The 25,339-nt window shown below is 35.7% G+C and overlaps 1 protein-coding gene across 11 annotated transcripts; it reads right to left on the bottom strand.

The window, feature by feature from the left end:
• Positions 1-308: 308 nt before the first annotated feature.
• Positions 309-25,113, bottom strand: ZNF207 (zinc finger protein 207). Of its 11 annotated transcripts, none has more exons than XR_006714824.1 (14): positions 24,924-25,113; positions 23,408-23,534; positions 18,998-19,136; positions 17,469-17,639; positions 17,268-17,343; positions 16,707-16,754; positions 15,573-15,643; positions 13,385-13,542; positions 12,142-12,234; positions 10,886-11,128; positions 10,122-10,281; positions 9,507-9,990; positions 6,667-6,721; positions 309-2,831 (listed from the first exon to the last, which is right to left on the bottom strand). XR_006714824.1 is itself a non-coding variant. In XM_045488069.1 (13 exons), exons 1-12 carry the CDS (start codon positions 24,962-24,964, stop codon positions 9,830-9,832), a joined length of 1,488 nt encoding a protein of 495 aa, XP_045344025.1. In that variant the 5' UTR covers positions 24,965-25,113; the 3' UTR covers positions 9,140-9,589; positions 9,807-9,829. The 11 variants fall into 11 exon arrangements, 7 of the variants coding, with proteins under 7 accessions (XP_045344025.1, XP_045344024.1, XP_045344026.1 ...); XR_006714825.1 differs by having other exon boundaries at positions 9,807-9,990; XR_006714826.1 differs by having other exon boundaries at positions 309-2,828; positions 9,807-9,990.
• Positions 25,114-25,339: the final 226 nt, after the last annotated feature.

The following is a 25,339-nucleotide window of genomic DNA, read 5'->3' as shown; positions in this document are numbered from 1 at the left end:
TAGCTTAACAACATTTTACTATCGGACAATAATGAATTCCTACAATATTTCAGAATGAGCACAAAGGTTTTTGTTTTGGTTTTCTCCCATTTCTGATCTGCTGTCTATTGTCAGTTTTAACTGGAGCTGAAAAACAAAAGGCTTTAAGAAAACTGAAAGTCATCACTGGGTTTTAAAATAGGAACATTTAAATAATTCTTCTTGAAGGTATTTTCTTTATCAGCCACTTATTTCTACCCTGAAAAAAGCTTGAAATAAAATTAGTATTTAAAGCACCATACAAAACAAAAAGAAACCAGACAAAGGAGTAAGGTACTTTCCAATTTAATCATTGTGCACACAAATTTGTAAAAATGCTAGACACACATACATTAAGTCGCAAAGGAAATTCAAGAAATCTTGTTTATGTCTAAGTTATTTTATGCTATGGAAATTTGGCTACTTACTCTCACCACTATTACATGCATTCACAGTTACATACTTACCACATTTTCAATGTCTGCTTATCCTTGCTAGGAAAGGACAGAATTCCTTAGAAATTTACTTCACTTTAAATCTTAAAGACATAAATTGAGGGTCCATACTTTGTTTAGTGCTTATCTAGAAGAATACATCACCATTATCACATACTCAAGACATCAATTTTCAGATTTATTTTAGAGAAGACTATCATTTTCCATACTAAAAAGTATTAGGAGCTTACTGTTCATTGTTGGTTTACAAAGATAACAGCAGGAAATACAATGTGAAAACATCCTTAGCTTATATTGACATCATCTAGGATGTGGTTTAAGACTAGAGAGGAAAAAATCCATGTGTTACACTGAAGGAAAGTACTGAACAGGGCATAAAGTAATTAGAAATATACCCAGAGGCTAATTTCTGCTGGCATACAGTCTCAGAAACCAGCATTTCTAATCCACATTTTCCATGCAAGGTTAGAGAGATTTAAAAATACACTTGAAATTTTTAAGCTCATTCAAAGGGAATCCTGTAAAGCATTAGTCTGCAGGAACATTTCAGGCAAGTCCTTCTTCAACCCTACCCTTGGCTTTAATAGCTCATGAATCACTGCAACAACAGCTTCACGGAGAACAGACAAATTCTGCTATTTAACTTTTATACCTATGCAGTGTGGGAAGTGAAAGCATTGAGAAAACACTTTCGGTTGTTAGCTAAAAGGAAAATCTTAATATTTGTAAAAATACTAGATAATTCTGAATAAAAACATTTTTTTCCATCTCACTAAAAGGAAACAATTTACATGTTAATAGGTTTTCCAGTTAGTCTGTTAAGTCAAAGTCAGAAAGTGATCCTGGTTTATTAGGGAAATGTCAGGAAGTAAAATATTCAACTTTTAAATAAAATACATTTCTGATTCAGATATTATCTAAAGAGTGTACAAATTCAGACTGCTCACTTCTTTGATCAGTATCCCATTTCAGTTAAACTTAAAAGGAAAAATTGTGACATATAAGTATAAAATAGTACTCACCAGAAAGGCAGCTTTATAGAGATGGTTTTAAGGAAAACCATTTCCACTGTATCTACGCCATTTCTTATACAGATTAAACTGTGAAAGGCAATGAAACTTAAGCCCTTAGGCAATTTTATATTAAAAAAACAAGTGGATATCTTAAAATTTTATTATCAGTTGATATATTGAGATTTTTAATTAACTAAATGCATGACTTTCAAACAAAATAACACTAAGATGGTCTGTTTTCAGTGGCTAATCACCACCCCCAATTAATAGGAATAAAAGATCAACTAGTTTTATGGATAGATGTTCTCAAATTAGACATCATTACACTTAGGGTGTAAAGGAGGTAGCCATGCATCCTAGTCAATGCTACAGAGTTGAAGGATGGTTCAGGTTTGTGCAAACCAAATTGTATGCTTTATTCTTTTTACCTTTGCATTAAAAATTTTTAGCAACACAAAAGCATAATATTTAAAGGTTAAAGGAAACTCTCAAAGATGGTTCAAGACAACAATGAATTCTGATAGAACCAATGACAGTAATAAAAACCTTAACATGTTTTTTACAAGCCATTATGACCTTACTGCCCCTCAAAAGGAACATACAAGGAATTTGTCTAGGTTTCTTGATGGGTAGTCAGTTTTCATTTGAATATTAAAAAGTTTTGTTATTCTTAATTCAAAGTAAAATGAGCCCACAGTGGTGGTGCAACAACAGAATAGGTTATAGTTTACAAAAAAAGATGAACAAAATTAGTACTTATTTACAGCAAGAGCTACTACAAACATTTAACAAAATACACAGTATGAAAACATTTTCTAGCTTATGACTGCACACCATTTATCACTGCTAGAGGTAAGGAAACTTGACTTTTTTCTTAGGTTGATTCATACTGTAAAAAGTTAAAAGGTAAGTATGAGTAACCACCATGAGAGTGGCTTCAGTAGAGCCTGGACCCAAAGCCCTGCACTCCAGATCACATGCCAACACGTGTGTATAGCCAATTGAAACTTTCACCGTCTTTTCCTTTTATGTACAATGTATTTATTTAGGGTCAACCACAACCAGACATAAAGGAGCAGTAATACACCTCTCTTACAACTGAGGTTATTAGCAAACCTAGAGCTACTTTGGCCCAAGAACTGAGTGTTTAAAAGTGTCCAATGGATCTATTATTAGTTATACTCACATTTAAGTAACTGCACAGCTTTCTTCCTTGTGTGGGTTATATGGATATGTTTGAAAAAAATAGGAACATCAGGTACTTACAGATTAAACTAACCTGTACTGGCAGGGCTGTGGGATTTTTCTTCTCTACCAGTAAGTAGCAAATGCTGAAATTCTGCTGCTAGTTAACAAAAACACAAATTGTATTAAACTGAGGAGTTCAATCCATAGTTTTAAAAAGTCAATGTGCATTAAATTTCCTCAGAGCCTGACATTAATACATTTTAAACTTTTTCCCTAAGTCTTACAAAAGTAACCTTACATTGGCTCTTTATTTAGAGTGACTTTATGAGAATGACTTTAAAACACTGTATCTATTGGACATACCTCGCTTTTAATAAACTATGTATTCCGATATGTATATGCGGAAGTTTTTGTTACTCTAAAAAAGGGGGGGCATAGATTTGGGGGGAAAAATCTCAACATGGTAATTTTTAAATTTAAGTGTGTGTAGACATACTCGAACAGAGGAAAGCAACTTTTATTAGTTTAAAATTCAATTTTCAAAATACTTGATTTCATTTTATTAGAGATTGTGGATTTAAAACATGGGCTGAAAAGTAAACCTGTTTCTCCTCGAAGTATACTAACAAACTACTAACTAAAAGGAAGGCTTTGCTCAATAAATACACACCCCATATTATTCTAACTCAAACCTACAGAAACATCAGTAACTCTTCCCTTGGCTCACTTGGGTGATTAAGCAGCCTTGTTTTATTAGTAGAGACAGGAAATGATGCTGCATATTTTATTTCCTTCTGATTGCTCAAGCATTTAGGAATAAAATGTTAAGAATAAGCTACACTGGAATAAAGGATTCGATGAAACCTTAATCACAAATGCAAACCAGGAGGGCTGTTAACTTTCACTACATTTAAGGTTCTTAAGCCTAATAACACTATATAATTAGACCTCTCCCCCAAATAATACTGGTCTGTATGAACATCATTCTTCATTTTTATCAAAGTTGAGCATCAATAATTTTCGCTGCCAGTTCCTCAAATTTAACCAAAAGTGAAGGCATACAGATTCTTTAAACACAATAATGCTTAAAAACAAAACAAAACAAAAAAACAAAACCCAGACACAGTAAGAATGCCAAAGGGCCAGGAGAATTCCAAAAAAGGCCTTTCCCTCTTTACAAACACAGCATTACACAAACCCCTGACCAAACACACAGCATATTACTGAAGCTGTGCCATAATACAACCTTACACACCATTACAGCATTTAGAATTAATGGATGGGGTCCAAGTTATCAATCATTTAAATAGTTTACTCACATGTATCTTCTCTGTAGTTAATTTGATCAAAATTAAAATATACACACAAACATATTCTAATATAGCTGATTATATGCCTTCTAAAGAACCTAACCAGGAACCAGTCTTGATTTATAGTAACAGTATTCAATTTGCTTCAAATAGAAATAGTTCAAATTAGCTTCAGTGAAGAGCTCCTTTAGATCTTCAATTTCTGCCTTAATATGACTTCTACATCCTGCTTTAGTAAAATAAAGATATTTTCCCAAAGATACATAAGATTAATTGAACAGATTTAAAGAGAGATTGTTTTAAAAATTCAAATTAATATATTGTTTCAAGCTATTATTTTTCCAGGGTTAGAAAATGAAAGGCTCTTCCCTTTATGGCCAAATTATTATGCAAGAATGTATAGAGCTCAGAACAACAACAAAAAAACAATGCTTATAAGAAGCAATTCTCCTGAGTTTTAATGAAGAAATCTTTTTAAAAAATTGCAACTTTCAAGCTGATTATTTCTCAACAAAAATGCCAAGTAAGAACATGAAGACACTGGGGTAAAGTTGGAGATATTTCAAGTATTAGGGTGCTCAAACTGAAATCCCGCTTTCCCCATTTCCTACACAATAGTTTGATTTAGATCCATAATAGGGGTTGCCTAAGAGCAAGATATTAAAAGTACTGTTCTGAAAATTCAACATTAATCACAAAATTGTGAATATCCACTATGTGCATAACACTATACACAACATCATTAAAGTAACTGTTTATTATTTTGCCAAGAAATAGCACAAAGAGGATTTCTACGCTAGGAAAAAAAAGTCATTTATTAAAGTGATTCAGATGACAGAAAATAAAATACTGAGAAAGGGTTAAAAAAAAAAAAAAAGAGTAACCTTCACTAATATTCAAGTCATGAGATAGCAAGCAGAAGTGTAACTAGGGGAATGTTTACTTACAAAACTGCCTCAGAGTCAATAGTCTTATAACTGAAGCTCTCCTTTTAGAAGACTTTTCCATAAAAGTTACAGTAAGAGAAAACCGATTTTGTTTTTAAATAACACACAAAGGTTACTTAATATTAGGCAGATAAATACTGCCTCTTTAAAAAGACATACCTGATTTATACAAAAATTTTGTATTTTAAATATTCTTTATATCCCCTAACCAATACAAGTATCAGTTTACTCAAAACAAAATTTTATCATATTTCCTTTCATTTACCAAGTTCACCAGTGGAAGTAATAGACACCTGAAAGTTATGTAATTCTCAAAATCATACTACTTCAGAGATATTAAGAAAATTAACTTCAACAATTTATGCCACCCTGAGACCCTCCAACTCCAGAAGTATGTAAGAGCCTATTTCAATTATAATTATTTCAACTATCACTATTAGATTAGCACAAGCAGCAGCCTCACTCGAACATTTCACTATACTGGGGGATGGTGGATGCAATAGAAAACATCTCCAGTTAAGGAGATGTAAAAGGTGTAATTACTGAACAAAGGTATGAATGTATTCTTTTGTTGTAACAAAATTTTCTTCAAACATTAAACTCTTTTTTCCATGATTCAGTTACAGAGAAAAATCATATATTCTAATTACACACTGAAAATTTGGAATTCACGTAGTGAGTAATTTTTCTTTATGCTTCCAAGAATTAAAACCACAAGGAAAACAATCCTGGGTTAGCTAAACATTGTACTATATGCTGTTACTGTTTGAAAGAAAATGCTATCTGGATAGAACAGTTGCTTAAACACAGGAAAGAACGAAAAGTAATCCAGGTTCATGTTTTGGCCTCTCTTCTAGTTCCTTCTTACCCCCACAACATACACACATAAACATGTTTCACACCAAATATAAGCAAATTTTAGTTGGGAACAAATGTGGATACTTTTAATGTGTGCATATTGCATAAAATATCATTCACTAAGGCTGAAAATGAACCTCAAAATGACTGTTCCAAAACCACAGTTCAATGTACTAACTTTACCACATGATTCAATTTCAGTTTGGCTACTTGAAAAATAGTAATCTACCCATACTGACAGGTCTGTACTACTTTTATTTTATCAATGTGTAGTGTATATGCATACATACCACACACACACACCACCTTCCCACCTTTCACAGGGCTCTACATTAACATTTGCTCTAATGTGGTGAAGTATGAAAATATTAAAAAAAAATCACAAGCATTTCCACATGACCTTTCAACCTTAATGTTCAAAGCATTGACTTTGGGATTAAGAATGCAGATTTCAGTAACCAGTGGCATTTCCAATGATCAAACTTATCCATGAGGTTAAATTTAACAGTTTGGGAAGAAAATGACAAGTTTTTCCTAAAAATGAAAGTGGAAAATTTGAACGAAACATTTCATGCCTCCAAATCAAAACCGTCAAATTTTGTTAATTTACTAAAGTTCAATATATCAATACCAGCTTTACTGAGGTTGTTAACACAAAGTAAATTACATATATCAAATATTTTTATTTATGTTTATTAACACCACAGTCAAACGTGAATATTAATATAGAGCCTTCTCTGCCAAAAGAGTATAAAAATCCTAAGTTTAATTAAATTTAGGGGCCTTCACCAAACTTGCTGCAAGTTTGGGGACATAAATATCCAACAGCCATAAAGCTGTGAAAGCCCCTATAAGGAATAAAATAAATCCCACTTGCCTCAGACTGAACAGGGCAACACTGAGACTCAGCCTCAGCCTGTCCTATGGCAGGGCTATAGGAAGAAGAAAATTTTAATTTTAGAAAAACATTACCCAATTAATTTAAAAGACATGCATTAAAAAAAAAATCCCAATGATCAAGCAAGCAAAGGAAAAAAGAGCAGCTTTTTTTTAAAAAAAGCTATGTCTGCTATAATTCCACTCTGAACCCATACTTATTTTTGTTGGGGATCTCCCCCCAAATAACTAAGTTCAATTAAGCTGAGTTTACGCTCAATATATAACTCGATCAGTGAACAGGAGTACACGAAGAGTATTTTCCCCAATCCTAATGGAAAATGTCTGAGATTATTACTAAAATATAGAAGTACTCCGATTAAATGAGAATTCCAGCAGCCATTCAAAAGTTGATCCTCACCTGCTGGTCTTGTTCTGTCATACAGTTAGGTAAAATCTACACACAATAGAAACTAGTGCCAGACAAAACGTTAAGTCACTTTGTTTTTTTTAAAAAAGGAGGATATAGGAGTGGACGTAAGGGACAGCCAACGTTTGCAGTCCCACTAATCTTACAACTTCCTAAATTATGGCAATTACAATGCCTGCCTGAATGTAACAAGTCCTAAAGGTTGTCTTCTGTGAGGGCAGATAGTTTACTTCAACTCAACCCCACCTATTACTTAAAAGCAGCGTAAGTCAAAGTAAGAGTTCTTTCAACATGATTTGTTACACTCATGTTTTAACCACACTATGGACCCCAGAAGCAGTTAGGTAAAAGGTATTTTCTAGAAGCTTAATTATGCTGATGCATGCACAAATTACACTATAAATAATACCAAAATGGGCACCACTTGAGCTATATATACCTAACACGACACAGGAAGACAGTGTGCTTTAGTGCCATGCGTAACGCTTTGGATTAACTTTTAATTAAAATTCTACCACTTATTTAAAAGTACTGGTATCTTCTCCCTTCAGTCTTCAGAAAGCAACAAACCTTGGCATAAAATATATCATCTTTGCATTAAACGTAAATAAAACTTTATAAAAGTTTTGAAACATTACTAACCCATTTGTATTTTGCTGATAAACCTGTACATGAAATGCTTGAGACGTGGTTTGGGAAAACATTTCCTATTTAATCATTCTAAATTTAATCATGCCCTTTTTACCTTACAAATTTTCAACACAGGTTCTTCTTTGGCAATATGATAAACGTGCTGCCAAATCTAAGAAATATGTATTAATCCCACAACTACTTAGTAGGCAGGTGAGAGAAAAAGTATGGGGCTTCGCTGCTGGCAGACGGAACAAATGCATTCTCAGTGATACATGGACGTTGCCTTTTCAAGCTATGAATTTTTGAACCTCAATGGTATCATAAGAAAAAAGCTATAAAACATTTCACTGGAGCAAAATGTGTGATTTAAATTAGCACTCAGCTTTGTAGATATTTGCAGGTTTTGTTTAAATCAATCTCTTCTAGTTGTCACTTAAATACAGACTCTTATGATGATTAAAACAGTTTTCAACATCTTCCTACAAGGTTAAAACTTTTTTTCAAAGACAAAAACTCTGATTTTGGGTCATATCTATACCTTCACATATAGGTTATAAAGACTTATCACCATTTTAAGTCTTAACTTTAGGTTAGAAAAACTCAACTTGAGTTCATCATATTAATAATTATGCTTTGTATAGATCACTTGATACTTTAAATAACCACGAAACTGCCTTGCAAAAGATTTTTAAAAATGGATGCCAAAAAGTCAACAAGAGGTATTACTGTATGAGACGTGCAATACAAGATACGAATAGCAGTCACCTCTACAAAAAAGTTCTTCACAGGACATAGTAACATTCAAATTTCCAAGATGAAAAGGTTAATAGGGAAGCCATTTAGGCTAAGTAACAGAAGATAACCATCTAATCAAAGAAATAATGTAATTTTCCAGGAACATAATAGAAAATTTTGTATCCATCTGTTAACCATCCTAACAGAGGCACATTTAGATTATTTGGCATTACACTTAGAAAAGATTCCAATCCGTTAACAGTAAAAAACAAAACAAAACAAAAAAAAACACAAAAAACTCTTACTGCATGCACCTAAGCTTCTAGAAGTTTGCACCTGAAAAGCTTCTGAGGTCCACGCAGTACTGCAGTCTCAAAAATAATCAGAAGGAAAATAATGGGTCTGGCACTAGGCTCTAAACCTCATCAGCAGGAAAGAGGGCACACTAAAGTTACGTTTTAAATATCTAGGACATCTAACATGTAGTGACACCAAGGGCGTGGAAAGGTGACACAATATAAAGATTTCATACTCACTATGTAATGGCTCATATGTAACTAAGTTTTTCTGTCAACTTAAGCACTAACATACAAGTTTATACATACTGTCCAGTTTAAAACATGCAGCTAAGGAACAACCTACAATTCAAAGACAGAATCCAATGATGTATCAAAACTGTATTGGTAACTATGAATTTTATTTTGTGGACATCTACTGTGGCATGCATCTGTACAAACCTTTCAGGCAGTGGTCCACAGCTGGGTTATGAATAAAAAGGCATAAGTTTTTCTCTCATTTTATTACAATGAAGTTTAACAGTACAGAAAAGTCACATGACCTTGGTGGGTCAGATTTCTTAAACCCTGCAACATGAGGAACTCTAAATACATTAAATATTGTTATACATTCAGACTTCCAATGTACAGGTCTCGGAAACAGTTACAGCCCTCACCAAGCTAGGTTGGGGACATGAAGTCCAACAGCATCTGAAATGCTGTGAAGGCATAACTTTACAAATAGCAATGTAAGCTTACAGAACTTGCCTTTATTAAGGTGGTATGTTCATGTAATTCCAGCGCCTTCACAATATAACGAACCAAATTTACTATACTTCACTTCTAAAAACCTAGATGAAACATGAAAAAGAAGCCATACAGTATAAATTGCAACTTCAGGAAAAGTTCCTGCTTTATTATTCCAAATAATTTTTCCCATGTAAAATAAATGTCCAATAGTTCCTGGTATGTGGGAAGATAATGTTTGTTAAAGTCACAATGAAGCCTTATTGACGGAAGCTTGGCTATATAAACAGCACAAGTTGAGAAAAGGTTTAATCTCCAAACCTATTAGATTGGATGAAGTAAGATCAGTAACGGCCACCTTGCGACATTACAGGAGGTCTCATTCCCATCGGAGGTCGAGGAGGCCCACCTTGGTAAGGGGGTACCATTGGCGGTCCCTGCCCATACGGTGGCATAGCACCAGGAAGGTAACCTGGCATGCCTTGATGATGACCACCATACTGACCTAAAAAACACATTTAAAACACAAAAAATAGATTGAGTTGGTCTGTGCACTGTACTTTTAAATGCAATGTATTTTGAAGATAAATTTGTGTATACTCAGAAAATCCACTAAATAAACATAAAAAGAAATACCATGAGGCGGCATTGGGGGTCTCATTCCTTGTTGCTGTGGGATGCCTGGCTGTGGTGGCATCATACCTCCAATAGGTCCAACTGGTGGATTACCAATGGGAGCCTGTCCTGGTCGAGGAAGATTACGTTGGTATTTAGGTAACTGTGCCCTTCTCTCTTCCTATGAATAAAAATGAACACAATGTTAAACACTTGAATGCAGAGAGAATCATTAAGCATAAACAGCAAACATCTAAAATCTTACACAGTAACCTTTAACAAGTGTACCCTTGTCAACCATTACTTTCGCTCCACAAACCAGACTGACTACTTAAAATCTCAATGCCTCAAGAAAACCTCACCTATTTTTATATTTGAAGAATGGTTAATAACTTTCCAGGAAATATACACCTGCCTCAGCAAGAAAGGGTCTAGTGAGAAAGGTAGGTAAGTTTCAAAGGATCTGTAGATTCTACCTCTCCCACTTGTTTGATTAATTTACAAATTTATGTTAACTAATATGATTTTTGACAGCCAGAACCCAAATCAGTGTCTTCTTTAAGAAACGGTCTGGGAGTAGGAGGAGTGTGTCTAAAATCAAAACACACACGCATGCAATATTTATTCTGTGGTTCTTAGAAATCAGAATGATAAAAACCACAGCATAAGCATTAAATCAGATCATAAGACCATCAGTGTACAAATTAACACTTCTCAAGAGGAGCATGAGATGCTACAACAGTATTCAAATTATGCTAGTAAAAACCTGTATGTGAAAAACTTACCAGTGATATATCCTCATCTGGATGGATCAACTTACTGGTTGCACTGGTTGTTGTAAGTGTAGCAGGCTTACTTGTTATTGAAGCTGCTGGTTTAGCCGCAGTGCTATTTGTTGTACTAGTGGTTGAAGCTGTAGACTGTGTATAAGCAGGGAATGTAGGCTTTGGGGGTTCTGTAGTTGTTGCAGGGGTACTATTTAAAGGCTTGAAATCTGTACCAACAGGTCCTTGGACAGCTGCCTGAGCCTGTAAAACACAATCTTTCATTAACAAAACTTCAAAACCCAAAAGTGAGTATATCTACTATAATTAACCTAAAAGTGAGACACCAACATTCGATAAAGGACCAAACTTTAAATGAAATTAAAACAAAGTTAACATGATAAAAACTCCACAAAAATCAAGATAATATGTAAGAATATCTAAAGATGCTGGGTCAAAGTCACATCCAAAACTCAGCAGCAGAAATAAAGACTGCATATGTAACTTCTAAGAGTTTATCTACCTTCTCACCAAAGTTTGCTTTACAAAGCTGTGTAATTATTTCAGGCTGATGAAACACATTGTATCACAATAGTATGCTCTATTGATACTATTCTAAATTAGTTGTTTAATCAATCTACCAAGCAGTTCAAAACAAAAAGTTCAGAAATTACAGAATACAAATGCTTGGATAAATTTCAATTACCAAGCATAACATAAACTGCATCAGTGATGACATATTAAAAAATGTCCTTCAGAAATTTTCTTTATATAGATAATACAATGTCCTCCCACTTAACAACAGCTAGATGATTATCACGGACAAAAGGGTTTAGTAGGAACTTTTAAACATAAAGTTACCAGTAGTAAATAGGTTACTTTTCAAAATACCAAACAACTGAAATATGAAGAGTAGGCCAACTTTTAGAACCAAACGCAGAGTACTAAATTTCCTTACATTGTATGTGATGCATTAGATTAAACAGCATAAATCAAAAAAGCTTAATCATGCATCAGGCTAACCATTGGCCACTATAATGCATTTACTGCTTACATGCTTTTAACCCTTTAGAACCATAGGAGTTTGGGGTACATTTTTTTCTATTGGTACGAGTTCAAATTTTCAAATACCATTGATTTTTATACCATTAGCTTTACTTAAAAAAAAAGATTAAACATAGTATATTTTTCAGAAAAGATTTAGTTTTAAAGTAAGGTCCAAAGGGTTAAGTTTATAAAGCCATTTTAACAATTTTAAACTGCAACTTCCTGCGTACTTGTGCTGTGCTAGGAAACAGAGCTTTAGAAGATGCAGACAGACTTTCTGAATTGGATGAAGCTGTACTTGAGCTTGTTACAGGTGTCCCCATCTGTAGCATAAAAGAAAGGAAACAATGAAAAGTCTCCAAACAAATGGGTGAAAATAAGCCATGTGGTAGACTTTTTTTAGTATAGATTGCATTTTTATAAATGCAAAATATAATGCAATCAAATCAGATTTATTTTAAGAGGCAGGCAGTTAATGCATTTACAATAAACAAAGTGACAGTATGAGCCTCATAAAATTTTTTAAATTCTACACCAATAAACCTAGTTATTAACCAGTTTCTTTTCTAAAACTGGATGTGTTTTGCACTGTGATATTTCAAAAATGATACCTTCAACTGAGACTAAAGATGCGTTACACTTCAATCCAACTGAATGATTTTTGCTAAAAGTTTGACATCTCTCAATAAACAAAATCCCCACCCACCTCAAAAACGTAGTTAATGTGTTTAAAGGGGACTTAAAAAGCAATACTTTTAACTTAGCAACTACAAACAAAAAACTGAGAAAAGAAAACCTCTATGGGATAACGTTAAAGTGAAAAGAAAAAAATAAGAACATACATCCCGACCTTAATTCTGAATCGATTACATCTGCTTAATTTTGAATACAACTTGGGGGAAAAGCCCAAAAGTAACCACCATTATACAGTTACTATATATAACAAAAGCATCTTTAGCTTCTGAGTTCTGAACATAGACAAAGCCAGTAGGAAAGAGAAGTCTAACTAGGTCAAACGATGCCTTCCTGCAAAAGTGCAGCACTGTGTTTCGTCATTGTTCTACATTAAAGAGTCCAACGAATGATTTGCTAAGGTCTTAGGATTTTCACCTTTGCCTTTGATTTCATTCCATTCATAGTTCAAGATGTGAAGGAGGACCTCTAAACACTATTATGTATTTAAGTCCCCAGAAATTAAACTTTCATTCCTAACTAAAGCTAAGAATGACCAGAATTCACAGCTATGAAAACAAAAAACATACTACACTATTGGGCTCCAGCCAATCTTTTTTGACTAGAAGAAATCAATGTGTGCAAACATGGAAGAGAGTAGGACACTTCTTTGTATTTAATAAATTGTACGAAAATGATTATCAACAAAAAATTGACCTATGACCATCTAAAGGATTTCTATTAACAACTACACTTTACCTTTAAATACAAGTGCACTCCTTTTCAGAAATTTCACCTTACCTGTCCAGCACTGGGGAAAAGAGGCTTAGTAACTGGAGGCTGTGGAGCAGGAACTGTTGCTGTCGGTGCAGGTGGTCTATTAAGAATGCCTGGCGCTGAAACAGCCTGTGCTTGAGTCATTGGAGGAATTCCTGGACGGGGAACGGGAGGGGGCATACCTGTAAAGACGAAATATTGGGGAAAGGGAGTTGTTGAAACTTTTAATTCAGAAAAAGTATTTTTCCAAGACTTTCTTGTTAAAATATACCATGTTAAAAAACAATTCTACACTAGAAAGTTACTGATGAACTGCTCAATTCAATAAGTCCAAATATCTTAGGCATTTGTTCCTTGGAACAATCTTCCCTCAACCTTTCTATTCCTTTGTATCTCTTCAGAATTTTGGAAAGTGAAAGACACCACTAGAGACTCCTTGTATAGGAAAAGTAGAAAGTAAGTTACTAATCTTCCTGATTTAGCAAACCTTGTGAAACACGTAAGAGAACTATTACAATCATCCAACAGCTGGATGTTCTCTAAACTCGAATTCAATTCAAATTATTGTAAAAACTTTTGATAGGTCATATACCCATAAATTTTTTTTCAGGAAACTTATTCTTGCAAACACTTTATTTAAAAAAAAAATTTTTTTTTTAACGTTTATTTTTGAGACAGAGACAGACAGAGCATGAACGGGGAAGGGGTAGAGAGAGAGGGAGACACAGAATCAGAAGCAGGCTCCAGGCTCTGAGCCATCAGCCCAGAGCCTGACGCGGGGCTCGAACTCACGGACCGCGAGATCGTGACCTGAGCGGAAGTCGGATGCTTAACCGACTGAGCCACCCAGGCGCCCCTCTTGCAAACACTTTAAAAGATTTTTAAGTCATCTCTAAACCCAACATGGGGCTCAAAATTACAACCCTGAGGTGAAAAGTCACACGCTCTACTGACTGAGCCAGCCAGGCACTCCTCCTTTAAAGCAGTTCAAGTAAATTTTCCTAAAAATCCATTACTAGTACGTTCTTCAAAGTTCCTAAACGTAACTTAAAAACTTACTAACTTCACATTATCAACTGAACACTGGTTATTATTCTACATTCCTTTAAATGCCTAAAATTCTCTCAGAACACACGTGGAGCTATTGCCTATAAATTAATGCCTGTCCTGGCAATGATGTACATTTTGCCACTGCCTCATTTATCCTCTTACTTTTACATCAACTATCACTTGAATACTTCTTAATCTGCTATGGACTGCACACCAAACTTGCTAGGATTACATACAAAAAAAAAGGCAACCAATTGAGAAAGCCTCATGAAGGCCTGTGTGGCACACCTACTTGGCTAATGAAATTTGGTTCCCCACATTATAGGACAGAGTCAAGACAGTTCTTAACACAGGCTCCGTTTCAGCTGAAGGGTCCATTATCCCTGTTTCCGGTCAACTGTAAGAGGCTAAGGAGCTTCTGGGAGAGTTACTTTGCTGCCTAATGACAAAAAGGTGGGGTGCCTGGGTGGCTCAGTCAGTTTAGCATTCGACTCTTGATTTCGGCTCATATCATCTCACAGGCATGTGATGGAGCCCTACATCGAGCTCTGTACAGACAGTGCAGAGCCTGCTTGGGCTTTTCTCTCCCTCTCTCCCTGTCCCTTCCTGGCTTACGTGTGCACACATGCACTCTCTCTCAAAATAAATAAACTTAAAACAAGAGCCCACTGCTGTTGACACCCTTTCTTGCCTGAGTTATCTTGTAACAACTGAGCAACATGTCCCAGGGAGAAAAGCTCAAGTTGGCAAAGGAGAAAATTTTAAACACATGGGTTCTTGAGATCCCCAGCCACTGAATCTACCACTTTTCATTGAGGGAGGCCATAAATGCCTATATTATTTAATACACTTTGTTACGGTTCCCTATTATTTTCTAAGACTCTCCGTTACTTATCTAAAAAATTCCTAACAAATAAAACCCCTTTTAGGTATATGAGCTTTGGTGCATAGGTTCTGTGACTCATTTCTGATTGCTTTGAAACCTGTTTACTATTTCAAAACTCAAAAAAAAGCATCCATTCTAACACTTGTCCAATCAATTTAAAAAAGAACTAAATTTTAATATTAAAATTGCACCAACGTCCACAAACCTACTGTCCACAATACTTAAGAATAAAGCATGCCAGTCCTAGTAAAAAGGTTATTGTCTAACGTTTCATACCTGGTGGCATACCAGGCATCAGAGGTGGTATTCCTGGTCCAGGTGGCATCATTCCACCCATTGGCATCATTCTATTAGAAAGCAAATTTCAAGAAACAAAGCAAGTTAATCAACAGTATAAACTATTAGAAAACATTTTGGCTAAAGCCTGAAACAATAGATAAAAGACTTGAATTTGACCCCTAATATTGAAAATCAAGCTGAAAGAACACACAACACTAGAACAATTCTATCAAAGTAAGTCTTCTAAAAACCATCAAACGTCTTGGGTTTATCAGTAAAGTAAGGGGGAAAAACCAGTCTCTTTTACAAAACATTCTCATACATTTAAGGTCACTACGAACAATTATACCCTCAATACAGACAAAAGGCCTCATCTAAAATATGTGTAATTGGAAATCATAATCACCTTTGGTCTCATTTGGAAAATACCCATACAGAATATAAATAAAAAAGAAAAATTATTTTAGAGTCATTATATTTTTCAAAAAGAAAATATTGAATATACACTGCGGAGTAAAGATTCTTGGGAGGAGGGTTACAAAAAAACTACCACCAAAATTAATGACAGTCAAAAGTAACCTCACACAATTGCCTAATTTCTAACGGCCACCTAACACTAAACCATGACTAAAAACATAACCCATATTTATTTTCCTTCCCCTAAAAGAGCTCACCTTCAAATACCAGTGTCCATTCACTTAAAACATTTACAAGTTTGTGAATTCTTAATTGAGGACTTTATTAGAAAATTAACTTCTATATATAGATTTCATTACAAAAAAACCGAATTACCTTCTATAATAACGCATGTTAATTTGGCAAAAGAGTATCTATTCTTTCTTAAATATCAACACTTTTTACTAAATTCCATTACTTTAGCAGTCTGGTGAAAAACAGCTGCACGTTTAGAAAATGCTTTATTTATATGGGTCTATTTATTACTAGTTCCTCACAAATGTCTTTTTTTTTTCCCCTCCATTAAGACTTGTGTCAACCAGCTGCACATTCTAGAAGTTTTAGTGAGGAAGGTTAGAAAATTTCTGAAGTCAACTGAATAGATACCATTAAACACACAAAAAAAATGACATTATGATTATACCTCCTGAATTACATTATGAATGAGATGCTTACATGTTTTCACCGCAAAATGACTGGGTGTATTTTCTCTGATGATGCAATCTGTGAAAATGTATGACAAAATCAAAATCTAACTGTGATTTTCAAAATACAGTGGGAAAGTGTATTGTATACCTCTCACATCCAACAATTTTTTAAGTAAAAGTGATAGGCACGAGCACCTCATATTCTTTTTAGTTCTTGATGATTTGACAAATAAATCATTTACAGAGTTTGCTTCTTGTCACAACTACAAAGTGTCATGGACAGTTCTGAATCTCAGAAACACAAATCTACAACCAACTACTTTAATTACATCAGAGGCAATTGAAGTAGATGGCTGCCTACACACATCCTAAAACCCAAAAATCTATTCTCTTCAGAGGCAAATTTATATTCCTTAAATTTATTAGTAGACCCCTTTTTAGACAAGTTTAAGTTTAGGGAGCCCATACCTTTAAGAAAAAAAAAAAAGAAAGAAAAAAGGCAAAGTAACATTTTACAATTCATGTAACACCCAAGTTGAAAAGACTATTACTAGGCACAAGCCCACAAGTCAATTAAAAGTTTTCTTACCCAGGTGGCATGCCTGGCATAACTGGTGGCATTCCTGGCATCAGAGGAGGAACACCCGGCATTAATGGAGGTATGCCTATAAATAAAAATTTTACCAAGAAAAAAGTCACAAATATTAAAGGGTTAAGAGAAAAATTTTAATACTTCTATACCATATCAACAAAGTCCTAAGAATGTTAAATCGTAACCCTTATGTGATACCTGGAGGCATTCCTGGTGCTCCCGGGACTGGTGGCAGTCCTGGCTGTGCCATTGGGGGGATATAACCTTGCTGAGGTTGAACAGGCTGTGGCTGAAATGAAGTTGAAGCTGCAGAGTCATCATCATCATATTCATCAGAATCATCTTGTTGCTTCTTTTTTTGACTCTCTGCTAACAAAAGTTTTAATTAATTTTTCCCATGAAGTAAAAAAAAAAAAACTAAGCAAGCTTGGGACATTCAACATCAAAAAAAGTTATTTCACTGTAATTAGCTCATGAGATTTTTCTTGCAAAGAAATTCAGTCAATATTATTCTTTTTACTCTTCAAATGTGTTTTCAATCTCTATTAAGCAAGAAGGTTAACATCCTTTCCCTATCCTGACAGGTAAAAAATAATTTTCCTATGGGGCACCTGGGTGGCTTAGTTAAGCATACAACTTCAGCTCAGGTCATAATCTTGGAGTTCGGGAGATCGAGCCCCACAATGGGCTCCATTCTCATGGTGCAGAGCCTACTTGAAATTCTCTCTTGTCCCTCCTCCCGTACCCCTCCCCTGCTTGTGCTCTCTTTCTCAAAAGAAATAAACTTTAAATAATTTTCCTCTTTTTTGAAAAACAAAAACAAAACAGCTTTCTATTCCATCTCAAAAGGTAAACTATGACAAAGAGGTCTGACCTTTCTACAATGCTTTCGAAAACAAAAACTTTCAGGGCACTTGGCTTGCTCAGTCAATAGAGCATTTAACTCTTGATCTCAGGGCTACAAGTTCAAGCTTTACGTTGGGTGTAGAGCTTACTTTAAAAAAAATTTTTTTTCATAATTAATAACTTCTACCATCTGGATAATAAGTGATTGTAAATTCCAAGTCAAGTAACAGCATTACCAAAAAATTTACTATTAGTGGTTACATAATCAAATCAAAACAAGCTACCTTCATTTTCAGAAACCTCAACGCTTGCTAATTCCACTTGGAATGCAGTTATGAACAAAACTATATTATAATAAAGTGTTTGGAATAATCCATGTGATATTACATATTTACAAATCAAATATACAACTCCAAACATTAAGACGCAAGAAACAATAAAACTAGGGATGCTTGGGGTGCTTAGTCGGCTGAACGTCTGAATCTTGATTTTGGCTCAGAACATGATCTCAGTTTCATGGATTCGAGCCACACATGGGGCTCTGCGCTGACAGCGTGCAACCTGCTAAGGATTCCCTCTCTTCCCCGACCCCACTTGTGTTGTCTCCATTGTTCTCAAAATAAACTTGAAAAAAATAGAGTGTTGGTGGCTAAGTCAGTTAAGCATCTCTTGATTTCAACTCAGACCATCATCTGTTATTGAGTTCTCTCTGCCACTCCCCACTCACGCACATGCTTGCTCTCTCAAATAAGTATTTAAAAAAAAAACCCTCAAAATTGGAATTTTGAATAACATCCACTATTAAATTTATACCTCAAAGTAGTAGTAATACTCTCATTAGTGAAGCTGTGTTAAGAAAAAGCACACATCCTAAGGTTTACCTTGCGTTTTCTGTTCAAGAAGTCGTCTTCTTTCATCCATGTCTTTTTCTGGAATACCTTCCATACCATATATTTCCAATTCTATGTCTGTTCTCCCAGGTATTGCATTTGGTACAGCGTCTATTGTCTCTTTATGCACCTAACATTAAAACAAACTTCCATTAGATTAAGTGTCTCATAAAGTCCTTTAAGAGCAATCTGAAATTACTCAGAGAACACTTAGTATAATCATTAAGAATAACTTGTTCTGTAGTGAGACTATCTGGATTCAATCCCCAGTTTTGTTGCTTACTTACTAGGTATGTGAACCTATGCAAATCCTCTGATTTAAGATTATCCAACCTATATACACTACCTAACATCTAGCATCATTTTTAGGAATAAATGCATTAAATCATATAATTTATATAATTACATAAGTAAATATATAAAACTATTTAATACCTGTTACGTTACAGGTATTAAATTATATATGTTAAAAAAAACATAGTGAATACAGAAAGCACTTGGCAGGATGTCTAACACATAGTAAGGACTCAATAAACATTAAGTTTACCATGTAATCTTGCTTGCTTGAATTATCAGCAATGAACCGGCAGTCCCACTCAAATGAGAGAAGGTTCAAGTCTGACTTAAGCACAGCTTATGAAAGTTCTTACTATATGAAGAACTAACATAAAACTTCCAAGATTGATCTTGACACAAGCTGGTAGTTACAAATTGCAAAAGTGGCACTTATAATTAGCATATCCAGAACTAATGCGTTACCTGAGGCACTTAACACTGCCACAGCAGTGATCCTGTCATTACACTAAATTTGACAGATTACAAAGAGAAAGAGATTTTATTATAAAACACTGGAAACCTACGATTTTTTTTACTAATGGTTTTTGCTAGATCAAATGTTTCTAACCCTCAAACATGGGTAACTTCTGCCAATATGGTAAAATTCCTATCAGTCTTGGTTTCTTCAACAACTTGCCTTAACTTAGGCTAAAAAAATGTCAAAGTATTTTGCCTAGACTATCAGCATCACCTGAAAGCTCATTACAAATGCAAATTCTCAGGGGCCCCCCACCCCCTCCGCCAGAAACTCTTGGTTAAGACTAGCAATTTGTTTTAACATGCCCTGCAGGTGATCCTGAGGCATGCCCAAGGTTGAGAACCACTGCTTTAGGGGACATATTTGTCTCATACTCAATTTCTCTTTCCTCCCAAAACATTTTCATGCAAGAACAGAAAAGTAAAGAAAACTAAGTGTTTTCTTCTTAAGACATATATCTCAAAGACTTTAAACAGAGACATGCAAATCAAATTCAGAAATTATCTTAATTTTTGATTGATCTTTAACCATTGTTCCTTACTGTGATTAAAAGATCCATGAACAAAGCTTCTCAACAAGGGACTTAATCACGCTGGTTTTTTGGCATGTTACTGTTCTTGACAAATGCTGATAAAGGAACTCCTATGTTCCTCAAAGTAATAAAATTGTATTCATACACATTAACTATTCTGTTATATTTCTAAATGATAAGGGCAAGAATATACTAATCAAAAGCTATTGGAAAGAGAAGAAAAGTAACATGATTTACTTAACTACCTCACAATATCCTAGCCAGAATTAGACTTCTTACAACCTTGCCTAGTAGAAATGATGATGATCTTGGTTGAAAAGATAGGTGGAGCAAGCACTGATGTGAACCATCTAAATTACTAATGTCCTGAGTTTATTATCTATAAAATTGGAGGATGTGTCTGATTTAACTGCCAGGCCCATTTCACAGGTTGCTGTGAAATTACACTAAAACCATAAAAAAAAAAAAAAAAGCACTTGGTCAATCAACAATGTCACTAAAATAGTTTCTCAACTGATCTCCTTCCAGTTCCATTCCATTTCTCTGTTCTTCTCTATAGTACAACTTCTTTTTTTTTTAATTTTTTTTTCAACGTTTATTTATTTTTGGGACAGAGAGAGACAGAGCATGAACGGGGGAGGGGCAGAGAGGGAGACACAGAATCGGAAACAGGCTCCAGGCTCTGAGCCATCAGCCCAGAGCCCGACGCGGGGCTCGAACTCACGGACCGCGAGATCGTGACCTGGCTGAAGTCGGACGCTTAACCGACTGCGCCACCCAGGCGCCCCTATAGTACAACTTCTTGAAACAGTGCCTCTACTTTCTCATTTTCTCTTGAGAGTACTCCAATTAGGCTTTCATCCTCATCACTCTAGGAAATCACTCTTGGCAAGTGACCAATGACCTCCACTTTGATTAAATCCAATCTCTGTCCTCGTCTTCCTAGACCCACCACCAGCATTTCACTCTGTTAAGTAACTCCTTTAATCATCTCATTTGGTTTCCAGGGCACTACTCTCTTGGATTTCCTACCTTTTCAATGTCCTTGAATGGTTTCTTTTAATCTAACCTTTAAGTGCTGTGAGTGGCCCAAGCTGGAGTCCCTGCACCTATTCTAGATCTATATTCTACTCTCTAATAGGAAATGACATCTAGTATCATGGATTAAAATAGCTATGCTCACCACAGCATCCTTCCAAATTTCTACCTCCAGCTCCAGCCTCTCTGAAGTCCAGGCTTACAGATACAATTGTTTATATGACATTTCCAACTGGATAGTCAACAGACCGTCTCAAAATTAACAACACAACACAATCGTGACATTCTCATCTCTAAGCCTAGTCTTCCTGCAGCTTTCAACGTTTTAGTATACGATAACTCATTTCTCACAGTCCTCAGGCCAAAAACCTTCAGATCAATCTGCAACTCCTCACTTTCTTATACTCTGCATCTAAATCTATCAGCAAATTCTGGTCTCTGTCACCATCACCTCTTGCCTGGAATACTCCAGTCATCCTAAGTGTTCTCACTGCATTCTGCAGTCTGTCTATTTGCAACTCTATAGCCAGGAGAATCCTTATTTAAAAAAAAAGAAAGAAAAAGAAAAGGTACCAGAATATGCTACACCTCTCTATTCAACCTTGCATTTCATTCAGAATGAAAGAAAATGGCCTACAATAAGTAAACCCTTCTATATAAAGCACATTGCTCCCCTTTCTTTTTCAATATAGAAGAATGTTCCTGTATGTCAGGGTCTTTCATTTGCTGTTCTCTGGAAGCTCTCTCTCATTTCCGTTCAGATCTGTTCAGATGTCAGCTTCTCATTCAGGTCTTTCCTATCTTGTGGCCCTACCTATGCCTCTTACCTAGTTTTAGCTTTCTCTCTCACTTATCGTGAAAAGACAAACTAAATACTGCAGTGTTTTCTTCCACAATATAAATCTAAACTCCATGATGGTGACTGTTTCCTTCACTGCTGTACACCTAGTGCCTAAAACACTTGTCTTAGCACAATGCTGTCTCACAGAAATTTTTTGTGATAAACTATAATATTCTTTCTGTATCAGTACTATCCAATACAAGTCATCCACCAGCCACATGTGACTGAGCATTGGAAATGTGGTTACAATGTGGAGAAATTAAATTTTCAATTTTTAAATTTTCTTTTAAGTAGTCACATGTAACTAGTGATTGCCACAGTGGAAAGTTATGGGTCTAGCACACAGCAGGCCCTAAAATATTTCTGAATGGGTATTAAGTTATTATTACAGTGACATAACTGAAGAGAATCTATATAAACTTGTTTTTTTAAATAAACTTATTTTTTAACTAGGGGAAACAACATCTTATTTTAATTTACCTCCCCGCCTCCTACCAACAGTAGTTTCCAATAAATAGGGATTTGCTCATCTCATCTCTCTCTAGGGTCCAATTAGGCAAAAATTCAGGTAGCACTAGGACTGGCCAAAGTAGAAGAAATAATGTTGAATAAGACATAAAGGCACTTACTAGATCCTTAAAAACATAAATTGCAAAGCTCTCCCTACCTAAGTAGTGAAAAGCTCAAGAAACCCAGACATCATTATATGAAACGCATTACCTTTCCAAAAGAGGTCCAAGGAATAATAACTGAAGTAAGCCTCTCCTCAGGCAAGAAATTGTAACAAATCCTTCAATGGCAGAGAGTAATGGTAGCTAATTATGTATCATTCTCATGGGATTAGAACTGGTCAGACCACAAAATTTAAATCACTGATCTTTGTTCTCTAACTCAAGTAACTGAGGAGATACTCTGGGACCTCAACTTGTCCCCAGTCTAAAATAAAAAATATTATTAATAACTTAAAGATAAACACTATGAACATAAGTTTTCTTCAAACATAAAAAAAAAAAAATCAATTATTTAACTTAATGGCCAAAAAACAGGTTTTTTTTAAGCTGACTGACCATATCTAATCTTTCACAATAAACAAAACCCTACAACTGTTAAAATATTTTTTTTTCATGTTGTTTCCACACAAGGGGTTAAAAGTTAAAGACAAAAAAAAATCCTTACCTGCATGCAATGAATAGCTAAGCCAGGTCCTGTGTACAATTTCTTATGACATATATGGCATTTAAAATGTTTTGCTTTTTGGTGCTGTATAAGGATCTTCTCATCATCAAAATCTCTATTACAATACCTGATCAATATTGTTAAGGTACAAAAATAGCACAAAATGACACTGCCTATTAAAAAAAAACTGTCATATTAAGAGACTAAGAAGAGGAACATTAAAACACGAGAGCAGTTAAAACCAAGAAGGTACTTTATGCCCATAATCTCTCACCATCTCTAAACGAACACATCTCAGTAATCAGCAAGATTACTGTAAAATTCCCGCATTTTACAAAGATTTAAGTAAAATAACTTCTATTCAGTATTTCAAAATTTACAAATGCACGCTGTGGACTGGACAGTTCAATGTCAAAAAATCCCCAAGTTTATGTCAAGAATGGATTTCAAAACAGAACTCATTAACTAGAAAACAAAATAATCAAAATGTTAAAAAATCTACCTAACATATGGAATTTAGGAATATTTATTTTATTTAGATCCAAGAATAAACTCACAGTGAGTAAGAATGACACAATTTCGTATGAATAATCCACAAAGTTGTTTGCAACTTCTTGCGAATATGTTGCCATGGCATGTATCTAAACTCACAGATAAGTTACATTAATAGAACTGAGAAATTTTCTCTCACTGGGCAGACTTTCCTAAAAGCTCATTAAAGAAATTCGTGACCGTTTTTCAACCATTACATAAACAAATGCAGTTCCGTAACCGTTTTTAGGTACGAGACAGAAGTAAATCAATTTTAACGTAAACGGTATTAGCCCTTCCCGAAAAAAGTATTAAAAAGACGCCACGTTTTACTAAAAAATAAAACGCATTTTTTTTTTTTCAGTCTTACGAAGCTGGGTGATACACAAGAAACTCCACCCTTTACGCTTGAAGATTAAGGCGCCAGCGGGTGAGACGCGGAAGCTAGTTCTCCCCCACCCCACTCCACCCCCGGCAAAAAAAAAAAAAAAAGAGAAAGAAAGAAACCATGGTTGACTAACACAAGCCTTCCCTAAACCACCGATTCCCCAATTAAACGGAAAAAGTGGGTGACACACTCCGGAAGCTCTCCCCTAATCCTCCAGAGTCAATCAGCGTATTATGCTCGAAGAAAGTCCCTTTGTTGAATCGTCACCAAAACAACAGAATGTGGCAGAATATCCTTAGGGGACACTGTCCTTGGTGGAGGGGTCCAAGCCGCCTCCCAGTGGTTAGGTCAACGCTCGCACCGAAGCAAGAACCTCCTGAGTCACGGAGTCCCACGATCCACAACTGCCAGAGCCTCTCGCCCTAGGGAATTCATTCCCACAAAACCTTCCCAGATCCGGCTCCAGCCACCAAGCCACCCACCTCGAGGCCTACATCCCAGACACTCTCAGCCACAGGCCAAAGCAAGGCCTCCCAGTCCCAGTCACCACCAACCGGCGCCCCCGCTCGGCCTCGACTTCAAACCCACAAAGGATATCAGCACCACGGCTTCAGCTGCTTCTTCTTCTTGCGACCCATAACTGCGCTCTACCGACAAAGTGAAAGAGGGAGAAAACTAACAGGAAAAACGAGGCAAAAATCGCTCACTCTTCCGACCCAACGGCCACCACCGCGTCCCACAGGAAACAGACACAAAATGGCCGACGCCCTCGTTCGCCGCTCTGCTCCCGTCAGGCTCTGCGGCCGGAGGCGGAGCCAGGCAGGGAAGGGTCACATGACGCAGACCTCCTCCCTGAGTGGGTGGAGACTCGTGGCGGCTGACGGGCGGCCGCCATCTTGTCCGTTTAAGGTGTCCCGGCCCTGTTTGCTTGCGCTGGGTGATTCCTCCGGTTTCCTTTGTGAGGGAGCTGGCGGCCGAGGTGCACGAAGGAAAAAAACAAACAAACAAACAAA

Source organism: Leopardus geoffroyi, chromosome E1, assembly GCF_018350155.1.
Source record: "Leopardus geoffroyi isolate Oge1 chromosome E1, O.geoffroyi_Oge1_pat1.0, whole genome shotgun sequence".
NCBI lineage: Eukaryota > Metazoa > Chordata > Mammalia > Carnivora > Felidae > Leopardus > Leopardus geoffroyi.
This window is presented reverse-complemented; position numbering and strand designations above follow the sequence as displayed.